This window comes from Salmo salar, chromosome ssa05 (genome assembly GCF_905237065.1).
Source record: "Salmo salar chromosome ssa05, Ssal_v3.1, whole genome shotgun sequence".
Classification (NCBI taxonomy): domain Eukaryota; kingdom Metazoa; phylum Chordata; class Actinopteri; order Salmoniformes; family Salmonidae; genus Salmo; species Salmo salar.
In genome coordinates this window covers 38,913,958-38,930,512 of record NC_059446.1, presented here as the reverse complement: position 1 = coordinate 38,930,512, position 16,555 = coordinate 38,913,958, and the positions used below count along the sequence as shown (strand labels likewise).

At 42.9% G+C, this 16,555-nt stretch overlaps 1 protein-coding gene across 1 annotated transcript in view; it reads left to right on the top strand.

The window, feature by feature from the left end:
- The window catches only part of LOC106604826 (dedicator of cytokinesis protein 2), a 153,788-nt gene extending 140,931 nt beyond the window's left edge, over positions 1-12,857 (top strand). The window contains exons 41-51 of the mRNA XM_045718221.1: positions 6,681-6,762; positions 6,876-6,960; positions 7,129-7,215; positions 7,496-7,672; positions 7,810-7,893; positions 7,993-8,130; positions 8,409-8,536; positions 9,391-9,580; positions 11,728-11,836; positions 11,953-12,101; positions 12,259-12,857. Of these exons, the coding sequence (XP_045574177.1) occupies positions 6,681-6,762; positions 6,876-6,960; positions 7,129-7,215; positions 7,496-7,672; positions 7,810-7,893; positions 7,993-8,130; positions 8,409-8,536; positions 9,391-9,580; positions 11,728-11,836; positions 11,953-12,101; positions 12,259-12,330 (1,301 nt within the window). The 3' untranslated portion in view covers positions 12,331-12,857. The remainder of the gene's footprint in view (positions 1-6,680; positions 6,763-6,875; positions 6,961-7,128; positions 7,216-7,495; positions 7,673-7,809; positions 7,894-7,992; positions 8,131-8,408; positions 8,537-9,390; positions 9,581-11,727; positions 11,837-11,952; positions 12,102-12,258) is intronic.
- The last annotated feature ends 3,698 nt before the right edge of the window (positions 12,858-16,555 follow it).

The window sequence follows — 16,555 nt, the reverse complement described above, 5'->3', positions numbered from 1 at the left end:
CTTTGATTCTCTTCATCAGATGTCACTTCCAGGAATCCCAGGTCCATAACGAATGTAGTTTTGTTCAAAAAAGCTCATCATTTATATCCAAAAAGCTCCGTGTTGTTAGCACATGATCTAAGCCAGCCGGACTTCTCGTCATGAACGAGGGGAAAAAATATATTTACGTTCGTTCAAACATGTCAAACGTTGTATAGCATAAATCATTAGTGCCTTTTTTAACCAGAACATGAATAATATTCAAGGTGGACGAATGCATTCTCTTTTATAACGTATTGGAACGAGGGTACCCAACATGAACTCGCGCGCCAGAGTCTAATCGGCCATCACCGTTCCATGGCTCTTGTTCGGTCAGATCTCACAGTAAAAGACTCAAAACACTTTGTAAAGGCTGGTGACATCTAGTGGAAGCAATAGGAAGTGCCAAAACATTAATCAACCCCTGTGTGTTTCAATGGCATAGGCTTAAAGGTAATTCAACACATCAGGTATCCACTTCCTGTCAGAAAATGTCTCAGGGTTTTGCCTGCCAAATGAGTTCTGTTATACTCACAGACACCATTCAAACAGTTTTAGAAACTTTAGGGTGTTCTCTATCCATATATAATAAGTATATGCATATTCTAGTTACTGGGTAGGATTAGTAACCAGATGAAATCGGGTACGTTTTTTTATCCAGCCGTGAAAATACTGCCCCCTAGCCCCAACAGGTTAACTGTAGAAGAAGTCTCTTCAGTTTCAGCATCCAGGCAACTGCTTTCTTCAAGCTGTTCCATGTTGAATAGTACTCAATCAGTTTGCTGGTCGGACTCTTTTCTTCCACACTTGTACTGTTTACGATGACGTCTTTTCTCACCTCTGGATCATCCGGAGGGATGGGGTCAAGCTCCTCTGGGACTTTCTGTCATTGTGTTTCTGCTTTCTCCAGGAATTCTGGTCCTTTCTCTTTGAGTTCAGGTAAGTTTCAACATGTAACGCTCTTGAGGCATCATTGGCTGGGTTGTGTTTGGAGTTCAAATACCTCCACTGTTTCGCTTTCGATAGGTCACGGATCACAGCAACCCTATTAGCCACAAAGGTATGGAATCTCTTCGTATCGTTGCGGATGTATTTCAGCACAGACTGGCTGTCTGTCCAGAAAGTTGACTCCTCAAGTTTAATCTGAAGCTCCAACCTTAACATCCTGTCCACTCGCACCGCCAATGTTGCTGCAGCAAGTTTCAGTCTGGGGATCGTCATCTGCTTGAGTGGAGTCACCCTTGATTTCCCCAGTATGAATGCGGTGCGGACCTTTTCCATACCGTTTGTGAACCTAAGGTAACTTGCCGTTCCATAACCTTGTTCACTTGCGTCACCGAAGTGATGCAGCTGTGCGGTCTTGACTTGACCAAAGTTCTCAGGCATCATACACATGTCAATCTGGAATCTGGACAGCTGGTCCAGCTCTGAGAGCCATCTCTTCCATGAAATAGAGTGTTCTTCGGGGTTGACTTCGTCCCATCCACACTTTAGCTTGCAGAGCTCTTGAGATACTGGGAGCATCAGAAGGGTAGGTGCCTGGTTTCAAGGTTTTTCAGAGTCGCAATCTGCCACTACAGGTATTGCAATGGCAAAGCTGCTTCCCCTACTCTTGGACTTGAACTGCTGTTTAACTTCTTACGGATACGACGGACGGTAGCGTCCCACCTGGCCAACATCCAGTGAAATTGCAGAGCGCGAAATTCTAAAATACTAAATTCAAATATTTAACATTCTTGAAAATATATGTGTTATACATAAAAATAAAGCTTAACTTCTTGTTAATCCAGCCGCCGTGTCAGATTTCAAAAAGGCTTTACGCGAAAGCAAACCATGCGATTATCTGAGGACAGCGCCCAGCACACAAATGCATAACAAATCATTTTCAACCAGGGAGTTGTGACACGAAAGTCAGAAATAGCGATATAATATATGCCTTACCTTTGAAGAGCTTCTTCTGTTGGCACTCCAAAAGGTCCCATTTACATTACAAATGGTCCTTTTGTTCGATAAAGTCCTTTATATCCATAAAAACTCAGTTTAGCTGGCACGCTTCAGTCAATAATCCACTCGGTTTCCCTCCTTCAAAATGCATACAAAATTAATCCCAAACGTCACCAATACATTTATCCAAACAAGTCAATCAACGTTTATAATCAAACCTTAGGTACCCTCATATGCAAATAAACGATCAAAGTTAAGACAAAGAATCGTTATTGTCTTTACGGGAGATAAACAAAAAGAATGCGCTCTCTCGGCCATGCGCTTGGAAACACTTGGAAACACTACAGCCAAAATGGGAGCCACTTAGAAAAACTACAACTTCTCCCTCATTTTTCCAAAAACCAGCCTGAAACTCTTTCTAAAGACTGTTGGCATCTAGTGGAAGCCCTAGGAACTGCAATCGGGGATGATTTCACCCTATTATAAAAGTGCCAGCGATTGAAATCAGTGATATGCTGAATTTTTTTGTTTGTTGGGATGGTTTGTCCTCGGGGTTTCGCCTGCCATTTCAGTTCTGTTATACTCACAAACATTATTTTAACAGTTTTAGAAACTTTAGAGTGTTTTCTATCCGAATATACCAATTATATGCATATCTTAGCTTCTGGGCCTGAGTAGCAAGCAGTTTACTTTGGGCACGCTTTTCATCCGGGCGACAAAATACCGCCCCCTATCTCAAAGAAGTTAAAGTCTGCTGCTCTTTTGGTTTTTAAAAACCTTTTGGTTGGACAGGGGATCTTGAATATCTCCATACAATGGATCCTGCAATATTTTGGCCTGTTTTTCCATGAACGTCACCAGGTCACTGAACTGGGCCCTCAGGTGGCTTCTCTCGAAAATATCACATGCTGTAGACCTACGTTTTTCCCTTAGCTTGTAGGAAGTTTTGACATGATCAACTTTATGTTAGAGGGAAGATTAAGCTCTTCCATGTTCTGTAGGTCTTGCATAGCATTACAGCAACCTCTAAGATAGAGTGTATAGCCACCCAGTCTCTTTCCATCATCCGGTTTGATGTTTGTCCAGTTCCAAACCTTTTCCAGTGTTTACTTCATTGATTTCATTGCCAAAGTGTTCCTTTAACAACCTCTTAGCCTCTGCATAGCCTCTTCTGGCTTCCATATGCATACAACTGCGGACCAGATCCTTGGGCTAACCAGAGGTGTACTGTTCCAGGTAATAGAGCTTATCCTGGTGGCTGCTTGTCTTATCTTCTATGCCATGCTCAAATGCACGCATGAATGGCCTAAAGTTTAGAGAATCACCGTCAAACATAGGTATCTCCCTAACAGGGAGTGGGGCCAGTGTGTGCTGTAGTACAAGGAGGCCAGCAATTTCATTCTGCCTTTGCATGACAGTAGAGAGGTTATCATGGCTGTTATACCCACAGTGCTGATTCTGTGTTGATTGCTAGACCTTGCTGTTGACTGCTGGTTTATGGCTGTTTTCTGAATAGGTTTTGATTACTTTGTTGTTGGTTGTTGAAAGAAACGTTTTAATGGGGTCTTTGGAACTGCACCTAATGCAGCAAACTCAACAGGCGATGGTTCAGGTTCCTCATAGACCTCAGGTTCTTGGTTCTCAAAATATGAGTTCATTCCATCTTCTTGGCTTAGTAAGTGGACTGCCACGGCATGGGATTGAGAAGTGGACTCAACACTCTCCAGGACCTTCAGTCTGGCATTATATGCTGCTATGTCCATTTCCAGTGCCATTTTTTCCATCCTAACATTCAGCTGAGCTTTCTGTTGTTCAAGTTGAGCTTTCTCCAGATCCAATGCATGCTTGTCCTGTAATGATGCTTGGCAAGCTAATAGAGCTGCTCGCTCAGCCTCAGCTTTTAGGCGTGCAGAGGACACTGAGGATGCAGCCTTAGAATACTTTGTTTTACTTGATATTTTTGACACATTAGAAATGCAGTCGTGTGGTTCAATGAGCGTTTGTGGCTCAACTTCAGCATTTTTCCATATTTCCACCTCTTTCAGGAAATGTTCTCATCGGTTGATAATAGTTAATGCTCTCATTTTCCTGTTCCTCTTCTGTGACTAGCTCTAGCACAGATTCATAAGCATTCTTAAAGTCATTGAGAACAGCATCAAATGCTTCAAGACCCTCATTCACAGTTTCAATGTTTCCTCCAGCAACAAGGATTTTTATTTCATTAATTTTGCATGCACACACTCCAAGTTTGTCTGCATAGAGTGAATTTAAATGCTCCTCTGCCCTCTCCAGTGGGGTTTTATTTGGGATTTAATCCGCCATCATTCACTTTTAATTCACACAGTTTACAATGACACAGTTGTTGGTTTGATTGTTAAACGCAATGCCCCTTTAGACCTCCTTTAACGCTTTAAAAACACAGTCATCCATTTCAGCGTATTGACCCATTTTGCATTGAACATGTGCAAGTTTGGCATTTTAGATGCATTTGAAATATTTCATACCATTATAGGTTGTGTCCCCTTTAATTACGTTTAAACACGCAGTATCTTTAGATCCTTTAGTTGCGTTCCGTTGATGCATTGCATTTCCGCGTTAGGCCTAATATTAGACATTTGATTAGGCTACGTTGTGCATATGCTCTCAGTGTTTCCCAAACTCAAACTTCTTAATTGTTTTCACAGCGCTGTGTTTTGAATTCCATTCCCAAGTTCATCAAACATTCCAATGATAAGCACATTTGCGCTTCCATAATATGCTTAATCAAACGATTGCATACGTTGGAGCAATCAAGGGAACCATAAATGATTTAAAGATACTGCTTGTTTAAACTTAATTAAAGGGGACTGCCTTTAAAAAAAAAACATGACATGGCTGACTTACTTAAACAAAAGTGGTTTCTAATGACAATTGAGATGTACAAACTATGGCATAAGGGGACAACAAGCGGATAAGAGGCATTCCGTACTTTCGACTAAGACATTAATGAGCGAGCTAGGACGGATGTAACGTTAGTCAATATAACTATTTGTTTAGCACTTTTGAAATGTACAGCCACAGAATTCAGAACATGGGCCGTTCTTACAGTGTTCTACCTGTTCACCAAGTCAGAACCGTAGGATGAATAAAGTGGGCTTATAAGTAGACAATGAAAGCTCTTACAAAATTTGATGATTACATTTCTCTAAAACAGGTTATAGGCACCAGCAAGTCCGAACAGTAGATGCTATTATTAAGAGGGGTAAATAGACCAAATTATTAGGGTGAGGCACATGGGCTACTAACAGCTTACTACACAACATACACTTAGTATAACTTTCTTAGCTACAGTATAAATATCTCCCTGGCATATTACATAATTTATGCAGCAGCATACAATACATTTTTGGACTCACCTTGTTATGCTGTTTTCACTTGAACAGGAAGGTGGCGCGACGGTCCTTCGTGGGCAAATTTTGTCATCAAAGTCTGGCATTCTCTGGATGTATGGTGCTTTCAAGACAACTGGGAACTCTGAAAAAAACAAGGTCGAATCATGATGTCGTCATTGGTCTTCAGGTCATAGCTCTAGAAAGAGGCCCGAGTTCCCTACTTACAGTTCTGAGATGGATGACCATTCGGAGCTCGTTTTTTCCAAAATTCCCAGTTCCCTTGAACTCACTGAAGTCAAGTTTTCGCAGTTTCGAGTTAACAGTTGTTTTGAGCGTGGCACAAATCATGCTTCATTGACAGCAGGGCCAATGTTGAATGTTCATCATTTTAAACTTGTAAAAGAGACCCTTAATCCCAGATTTGGGACCACACAGCCACTCCATTGAATAGCAGGCTAGTGATTGAATTTTTGGAGGTCTAATCAAATCAAATCAAAGTTTATTTGTCACGTGCGCCGAATACAACAGGTGTAGACCTTACAGTCAAATGCTTACTTACAGGCTCTAAGCAACAGTGCAATTTATAAGTAAAAAAAAAAGGTATTAGGTGAACAATAGATAAGTAAAGAAATAAAAACAACAGTAAAAAAGACAGAGAAAAATAACAGTAGTGAGGCTATATACAGTCGCGAGGCTATAACAGTAACAATTCTATATACAGGCACCGGTTAGTCGGGCTGATTGAGGTAGTATGTACATGTAGGTAGGGTTAAAGTGACTATGCATATATGATAAAACAGAGAGTAGCAGTAGCGTAAAAGCCTACCCTTAGACTTGGCGTTGACGTACTGTCACCACGAGTGACAGAACAGCGAGCTAATCATGGCGCAACTAGAGAACATTACCAACACCTATGCTCTGTATTTTCTCGCTGGCTGCCCCACCACCACAGAAAGCACTGAGCTAGGCTGAAACACCTGCATTTTGGAGCTGCCTTACTCAAGAAAGCAAGAAAGAGCCCATGTTTGTATGTAGCTTTATTAACTCAATGATTTAAATTTTTTTATTTGTTTGCAAACTGATATGTGACAAGTATTAATGCCAAAATAACATGCAAAACAGGTAAGTCTTTTTTATTAGTATTTTTTTGGCTAAAAATGTGGGGTTCAACACAGGTTGGGCTTTGCTACTGCATGCACACACATACACACACTGTCTTTAATTCAGTGGGCTAACATTGTCCTAAGTCGCATGGACCACCATGGCTTTATAGTCACACACGAAAACGTTTCACTTCTTGTATGGTTGGGTTGTAGTCATGTTGCCTTCCTGACCTGGTTGTCTCAGACATCCAGTGTTTCACTGTTCAGCCTGTCCTGGAGATCCCATCTCGCTTGAAGAGCAAACCTGTCCCTGACCAGATCATCAAGTCAGTCCCTCTCTGCCCTCAACCTTTATCTCTATCTAACAAAGATGACTGTTTTAACCTTCTCTTTCTATCCCCCTCTATGTGTCTTTATTGTATGTGTGTGTGTGTTGTAGCTTCTACAAGTCCAACTACGTGCAGCGTTTCCACTACTCCAGACCAGTGAGGAAAGGCCCAGTGGATCCCAGCAATGAGTTTGTTGTAAGTGTCTGACCGGATCCCTGACTGTACTGAATAATGAATACAACATATAGCAGGTCCAATACATGATCACACCAGGACTTTTTTCATTTTGTATCTATCTCTCCCATGGTCTCTCTCTCTTTCTCTCTGTATCTCCCTCTCTGTATCTCTCTTCCTTTTTTCTAGTCCATGTGGATTGAGCGCACCACGTTCACCACAGTGTATAAACTCCCTGGGATCCTGCGCTGGTTTGAGGCCACAGACATGAAACATGTAAGTGTGTCTGTTTGTCTCTCTCTCGCTTTCTTTCTGCTGACCAGTTTGCCTGTTTACCATTATCTCTCACTGCCAGTGCTGGATCGAGGTGAGTGCTTTTCTCTACAATGGCTAGCATAACTGTTCATGGTCCTGAAACTGTTTATTTATTTTGCTCAGTTTTATTCGGCATAATCTTGTGTTTACTAATTTAGTTACAACACCCCGTCTCTCTCTCTCTCTCTCTCTCTCTCTCTCTCTCTCTCTCTCTCTCTCTCTCTCTCTCTCTCTCTCTCAGACCACCATCAGTCCTCTGGAGAATGCCATAGAGACCATGCAGAGCACCAATGACAAGATCCTCACCCTAATCAACCAATACCAGGCCGACGACGCCCTTCCCATCAACCCTCTCTCCATGCTGCTCAACGGCATTGTGGACCCTGCCGTCATGGGGGGCTTCGCCAAGTACGAGAAGGTCAGAGTTCATCCGTCCGTCCATCCATCCATCCACCCTCCCACCTGCCCACCCACCTACCCGCACGCCTCAACCCCATCCCAGGACTGTGTAATCTATAGAAGTACAGCATATTTCTATCCCTCTCCTCTTTACAGGCTTTCTTCACTGAGGAGTACAACTTGCAACACCCAGAGGACAGAGATAAGCTGGATGGTCTCAAAGACCTCATCGCATGGCAGGTACTGTACACACACACACTCAGGCACGTGCACCGACACATGTACAAGCATACACACAAACACACAAACACACTGTTTTATTGTTTACCTCTCTTGTAGATCCCGTTGCTGGGTGGGGGAATCTCTCTACATGGGAAGAGAGTGACAGACGACCTACGACCTTTCCACGAGCGCATGGAGGAGTGCTTCAAGCATATGAGGAAGAAGGTGGAGAAGGAGTATGGAGTGAGGGAGCTGGTAAGAGAAAGAGTGAAATCGAAAGAGGAAAGGAGAGTGTTTGTGTGAGGCCTGATAGGCTAGCTGGAAGGAGATAGTAGCAGAGGAGAATTTCAATCTGAAAAACTATTTTGTGAAAGAGTTTTAGGAATGACACTAGCAATGCCAAAGCTTAACTCCTGTTTGTGAAAAACATTGTATTAACTCTCTCTTTATCTCGCTCTTTCATCCAACTTTAATCTTTTGTCTCATTTTTATCCATCCCTCTCTTTTCCCTCTTCGTCACGCCTCGTTCTTAGCCGGATATGGATGAGAGGAAGTCAAGTCGTCCGCGCTCTGTCCTTCGCTCCTTCCGTCAGTCCGTCATCTCCATCTCTTCCCTCCAGGGGTCTGAGTGTGGGACCCCCACCAAACCTTATCCAGACTGGTAACACACACTCACAAAACACAAATACACACTCACACACATACATTTGAAATACTTTATTTAAACCCACCAATCAAATTTACTTGAAAAAAAGGATCCAAACATTTCAAAGGTCCCTGTATGCATGGCACTCAAGGGTACAGAAAACACCTCCTTCTCCAAACAGCTAGGGTGCCCACGACAGTCAAAACAGAGCAGTACATAGCCAACTGCTTCGCCCTAGTCTTTGGCAGGCCCACAATCTGGAGTCCACGCACTGCAAGCATGTGTACGTGGCCGAGACTGCCAAATATCAGCTCCACCAGCTTGCACCTACACGCGAATCTGTCCAAGCGCCACAAGGGGCTGGTATGTAAGAAGCTTCTTGGCAAAGGCCCTCTCCATTTAGCCGTCAAATGAGGAGCCCGCTACCAATATGAGCACCTCCCCCTGACCTCCCCCCACAGCAACAACATCTGGTGTATTTGGCACAGAGGGAAACACATCATCATCAACATCAAACCAGCTTCCTCTTACACAAGAATGTTCATGGAGGTGTGCTGTTGGTGAGACTACCTGTCTCACCTCGCTGGCTATCAGCTCGACAAGGCGATTATGTCTAGCAATGTACAATCCGTGTACGAACAGCAACCCTTCACCATATGGGAAACAGACTCACACACACACACACACACACACACACACACACACACACACACACACACACACACACACACACACACAGATGCAAACCCACACACGGGTGCAAACATGCAACCATGCTGGATAAACAAACACACACCTTACCCCCCTCTCTCCCTCTTCTTTCTCCCCCTTCTCTTCCTCTCCCTCCACCTGCCTCCCTCCCTCCCCAGTGGTCTCCCTGACATGGCGGCCCCCCAGACCCCCACCCTGCAGCGCTCCAGTGGGAGTGTGAGCATGGGGGATGAGGGAGGGGCAGATGGGGAGGTTAAACTCAGGAACTCCAAGAGGAGAAGGAAAAGGAGCAGCATGATCTTCATCCCAGAGGAGAGAGACAGGACCAACACTCTGGACAGCAAATGGGTGAGAGAGAGCGGGAAAGAGAGAGATAGACAGGGAGAGAGAGAGAGACAGAGAGAGAGAGAGAGAGAGAGAGAGAGAGAGAGAGAGAGAGAGAGAGAGAGAGAGAACCCAGGACCAACACACTGGACATCAAACGGGTGAGAGAGAGCAGGAGAGAGAGAGATAGACAGTGGGAGAGGGAGTGAGAGACAGAGAAACAGGGGGAAAGGGAGAGAGAGGAAGAGAGAGAGGGAGAGAGAGATGGAGATATACACTACCGGTCAAAAGTTTTAGAACACCTACTCATTCAAGGGTTTTTCTTTATTTTGACTATTTTCTACATTGTAGAATAATAGTGAAGACATCAACACTATGAAATAACACATTTGGAATCATGTAGTAACCAACAAAGTGTTAAACAAATCAAAATGTATTTTATATATGAGATTCTTCAAAGTAGCCACCCTTTGCCTTGATGACAGCTTTCCACACTCTTGGCATTCTCTGAACCAGCTTAACCTGGAATGCTTTTCCAACACTCTTGAAGTAGTTCCCACATATGCTGAGCACTTGTTGGCTGCTTTTCCTTCACTCTGCGGTCCGACTCATCCCAAACCATCTCAGTTTGGTTGAGGTCGGGGGATCGTGGAGGGCAGGTAATCTGATGCAGCACTCCATCACTCTCCTTCTTGGTAAAATATCCCTTACACAGCCTGGAGGTGTGTTGGGTTATTGTCCTGTTGAAAAACAAATGACAGTCCCACTAAGCCCAAACCAGATGGGATGGCGTATGGCTGCAGAATGCTGTCTTAGCCATGCTGGTTAAGTATGCCTTGAATTCTAAATAAATCACAGACAGTGTCACCAGCAAAGCACCCCCACATCATAACACCTCCTCCTCCATGCTTTACGGTGGGAAATACACATGCGGAGATCATCCATTCACCCACACTCACATAATTAGTAAAATAAAGTCCACCTGTGTGCAATCTAAGTGTCACATGATCTCAGTATATATACACCTGTCCTGAAAGGCCCCAGAGTCTGCAACACCACTAAGCAAGGGGCACCACCAAGTAAGTGGCACCATGAAGACCAAGAACCTCTCCAAACAGGTCAGGGACAAAGTTATGGAGAAGTACAGATCAGGGTTGGGTTATAAAAAAAGATCAGAAACTTTGAACATCCACGGAGCACTGTTAAATCCATTATAAAAAATGGAAACCTGCCAAGAGAGGGCCGCCCAACAAAACTCACGGACCAGGCAAGGAGGGCATTAATCAGAGAGGCAACAAAGAGACCAAAGATAACCCTAAAGGAGCTGCAAAGCTCCACAGCTGAGATTGGAGTATCTGTCCATAGGACCACTTTAAGCCGTACAATCCACAGAGCTGGGCTTTACGGAAGAGTGACCAGAAAAAATCCATTGCTTAAAGAAAAAAATAAGCAAACTCGTTTGGTGTTCGCCAAAAGGCATGTGGGAGACTCCCCAAACATTTGGAAGAAGGTACTCTGGTCAGATGAGACTAAGGTTTAGCATTTTGGCCATCAAGGAAAACGCTATCTGGCACAAACCCAACACCTTTCATCACCCCGAGAACCCCATCCCCACAATGAAGCATGGTGGTGGCAGCATCATGCTGTGGAGATGTTTTTCATCGGCAGGGATTGGGAAACTAGTCAGAATTCAAGGAATGATGGATGGCGCTAGGTACAGGGAAATTCTTGAGGGAAACCTGTTTCAGTCTTCCAGAGATTTGAGACTGGGACGGAGGTTTACCTTTCAGCAGGACAATGATCCTAAGCATACTGCTAAAGCAACACTCAAGTGGTTTAAGGGGAAACATTTAAAAAAAAACTGGCCTTCTTTATACTTTTACAACATTAACAATGTCTACACTGTATTTCTGATCAATTTGATGTTATTTTTATTGACAAAATGTTTTATTTTCTTTCAAAAACAAGGACATTTCTAAGTGACTCCAAACTTTTGAACAGTAGTGTATATACAAAAACAGACAGGTGCAATGTTTTACAGGGTCAGCCACTGTTTCATTGAAATCCTTTCAAACCAAAGAGGAAAAAAGAGGAAGAGTATTTGGACATGCCTGTGGACACCTGCTGTATACCAGTGTCAGTGAGACTCTCTGCTCTCTGTCTCCCTCTAGCTGTCCAAGAAGCAGGAGTTTCGCAGTGACACCAACTTGTCTGAACCTGGCGCTCAAGAAAATGTCTTTCTCACCAACGCCAACTCCAGATCTCTGCCTGCTATTACAGGTATCACACACACACACACACACACACACACACACACACACACACACACACACACACACACACACACACACACACACACACACCCTCTCCCTCACACACCCTCTCCCTGCCCACAGGTCAGTCTCTGTCTGTGGCCAATGGTAGTGAGGAGGCGGAGTCATCCCGGTTCAGAAGGGACAGTAAGAGTATGTCTGTGTGTCTTCCTGGAGACCGCACTGCTGACAGACGCTCCAAAGGGGTCATCAACCTGCTCTTCGGGACCAAGGTACACACACACACACACACACACACACACACACACACACACACACACACACACACACACACACACACACACACACACACACACACACACACAACAACAACTAGGTATATTGTGTGTTCTATCTAAAGGGATGTATGTTTATCTTTTGTTCCAACAGAGCAACAAGTCTGAGCAACAGAGCAACAAGTCGTCTACTGATCCAAGCAACAGGAAAGCCAGTCATTTCTAACAGCCATCCATCACACATGATGTACCCTCAGTGCCTTTTAACCTGCTCTGCTTTGAATTCCAGTTACCACCAGGGGCTATTGCCTTGCTAGAAACTCCTCTTTGGAAAGAGCTATCTGATCTGTTCTATTTTTAAAAATAGGTTTTAAAGACTTGTTTGCGCTCACACAGGCACACACACACACAATGAGAGAGAGGTGGGGGGAAAGGGAGAGAGAGACTGACAGATTCTCTGAAGAAATTCATGCTTTTAAACTTCTGCTCTCATATATTTTCATAATCATTTCAATAGAGAACATTTTTATTAACTGTCCTTCTTAAATAATGGTGTTTGCAAGCATCCAATTTAATTCAATTGATGAAATAATGAGTAAAGAGATATCTGACTCAATTTCTCCCCAATGTTGTTTTTTCAAATGTTATTAACAATGTAGCCCTTTCCTGCATTCAATGACCGAAAGCACCCTCTTTGGTCTCATGAGTGGAATGTTATTCATAATGTCATAATAAAGATTTTTTGGAATTAAACGATGAAAATACGGTGTTTTGTCTGTCGAACAGTTTTGATATATATCAGTCTTCTGTGATGTATATAAAGTGTAATATTGGGATGCAAACTCTAAATGTAATAGATTACATCTCTATAGCTGACATGGTACATGTAATAGATTACATCTCTATGTCTGACATGGTACATGTAATAGATTACATCTCTATATCTGACATGGTACATGTGTCTTCTTTTTTTTAAGCCCATAACCATTTGTGTGAGGTGCAAACTTTTGTTTCAAATTAGATTTGTTTAAGACTACCCAGATTCACTCTGTGTGACCCTGATTTAGCCCACTGCAGTAAAAGGTTAATGTGACTTTAGAACATAATGCATGAACTAATTGAGGTTATGGATGACGTCCCAAAGCACTTTCATTGAGAGCCAACGGCCATAAGATCATGCCTTTATTTCAGTAAACATTAAAAACACAAACGGAATGCATTACAATATTACAGAACGGTATATTTGTTTAATAAATCAGTAGGACTGTCGTGTACTGTAAATGACAACCATAACCAAGATCAAATCTATAACTATTTAATTCCTTGTAGAAATATAGAAACATGGTGTGTTTGTTTGTTCAGTGTAAACATTAGCCCATTCGTTACTTTAATTTAAAACATCACACCGCAATAAACTAGATTAAAAACATTTGTTAGGCTACAGATTAACTTGATAAATCTTCAACTCTTTTTTTTACTCAGTTCTATAAACTGAAATATGTTTGTGTAATTTGATTCAGCCACATTTGTCCAAACTTGTTTATCTGCCTATTATATTTCTATAAATCTTTGTATTCACTGCATTTTTACTTACATGATAGTTTCATGTCATCAATTCTCCAGTAGCCTACAGCCACAGTTTAAATCCATTTGGAAAGATTGCTTTCTGCAAAACATAACCTATCAGTTCCCTCTTTAACCTGAAGAGGGCAGTGTTGTACTGTGACATCAGAGAGTGTTTTCCTATCTGGGGTTGACTCAAGAAACAATTTGCAGCACAACATTTCCTTTCAGATTGAATCCATGCCTCAATAAATAAAGATAATAAGGCTGATGATGAATTTCTCTGTCTGCCTCTCTCTTCTCTCTCTCAATTCTCTTTCTTGCTCCCTCTCTGTCTCTGTCCCTTTCTCACTCACTCACACACACACACACACACACACACACACACACACACACACACACACACACACACACACACACACACACACACACACACACACACACACACACACACACACACACACACACACACACACACACACACACACACACACACATAAACACTCTCTCTTGCTCTCTTCCCACCCCATTCTTCTCTCCCCTCTCTCTCCCCACCTCCCCCTCTCTCTCACTCTGAGACACGAGGAGTATCAGAGCACTACAGAGCTGATGTGTGAGGAGCAGGACAGCTGCTGGGTCATTCCACAAATTAGGTGCCTTTTGAGAAGTGAAACTAAAAAAATATATTACAAAAAAATGTTTTATTTCACCTAATTTTAACAATCTGTCATAAAAAGCACGTTAAATTTAATTTAAAAAACACGTTTTCCCGTCAACGTAATACCCCCAAAATTATTTGTCTTGAGAGGGCCATAAGCAATAACTAGTAATGCTGCATATTCCAAGAAAGTTTAAAATCTCACCTTTCTAGTAAAAATAATTATAAATTGCTGTGGTGTAGTCACTTTTGAGGACTCAAGTACACAGTACAAATTGGCAAAGCGTCAATACAGGGCAAAGATTGAATCCTATTATACCGGCTCTGACACTCGTCTGATGTGGCATTGCTTGCAAACTATTACGGACTACAAAGGGAAACCCAGCCGCGAGCTGCCCAGTGACGCGAGCCTACCAGACAGGCTAAATGCCTTTTACGCTCGGTTTGAGGCAAGCAACACTGAAGCACCATCATCCCGGAAACCCTAGACCCACGACAACTCGCATACTGCCCCAACAGATCCACAGATGAGGTAATCTCAATCGCACTCCACACTGCCCTTTCCCACCTGGACAAAAGGAACACCTATGTGAGAATGCTGTTCATTGACTACAGCTCAGCGTTCAACACCATAGTGCCCACAAAGCTCATCACTAAGCTAAGGACCCAGGGACTAAACACCTCCCTCTGCATCTCGATCCTGGACTTCCTGATGGGCCGCCCCCAGGTGGTAAGGGTAGACAACAACACATCTGCCATGCTGATCCTCAACACGGGGGACCCTCAGGGGTGCGTGCTCAGTCTCCTCCTGTTCTTCAAGACTGCCTGGCTAAGCATGACTCCAACACCATTATTAAGTTTGCTGATGACACAACAATGGCAGGCCTGATCACTGACAACGGTGAGACAGCCTATAGGGAGGAGGTCAGACACCTGGCAATGTGGTGACAGGACAACAACCTCTCCCTCATCATGAGCAAGACAGAGGAGCTGATCATGGACTACAGGAAAAGGAGGGCCGAACAGGCCCCCATTCACATCAACGGGGCTGTACTGGAGCGGTTCGAGAGTTTCAAGTTCCTTGGTGTCCACATCACCAACAAACTATCATGGTCCAAACACACCAAGACAGTCGTGAAGAGGGCACGACAATGCCTTTTCCCCCTAAGGAGACTGAAAAGATTTGTCATGGGTTCCCAGATCCTCAAAACGTTCTACAGCTGCATCATCGTGAGCATACCAGTTGCATCGCCGCCTGGTATGGCAACTGCTCGGCCTCCAACCATAAGGCTCTATATTCTAGGCGGTGTCAGAGGAAGGCCCAAAAAATGGTCAAAGACTCCAGTCACCCAAGTCATAGACTGTTCTATCTGACACCACATCAAGTGGTCCCAGAGCGTCAAGTCTAGGTCCAAAAGGCTCCTTAACAGCTTCTACCCCCCCCCCACACACTGCTGCTACTCATTGTTTATCGTCTATGCATAGTCACTTCACCCCTACCTACATGTACAAATTACCTCAACTAACCTGTACCCCTGCACATTGACTCTGTACCGGTACCCCCCGTTTATAGCCTCGTTATTGTTATTTTAATGTGTTGCTTTTTGTTTCATTTTTACTTTAGTTTTTTTTGTAAATATTTTCTTAACTCTATTTCTTGAACTGCATTGTTAGTTAAGGGCTTGTAAGTAAGTATTTCACGGTAAGGTCTACACCTGTTGTATTCGGAGCAAGTGACAAATAACATTTGATTTGATTTGTTTTTGATTTGAAAAAATTATGAAAAATATGAAATATTTTATATGATGTATTTCCTATTGAACAAGACTGTATGAGTAAGGCTTGAAATGACCATTATATTTTCTAAATATAGTATAATAACTATAATATTTCACCCTCTTTATAACTTAAAATACATATTTGTATATTAAGTGTTAGAGAAAATGTGCATATATCTCTCTTGATGTAAATATCAGCGTTCTTACTGTGAATGTCTCATAGACCTTTAGCTTGGCTTCCTGAACTCATAAGGAACCCACCTTTCATCTCACATTAATCTTATCTGTCTATGACAAAGAAAGTGATTTTTGGTTAAAATCTATTCATTATTTTAGATTACTGGCAATAAATCAATATCTTAATTTACGACAGCGATGAAACCACTCTCCTGCTGCGTTACAATGTAAGGATCCCAGGCATACAGTGCCTTCGGAAAGTATTCAAACCCCTT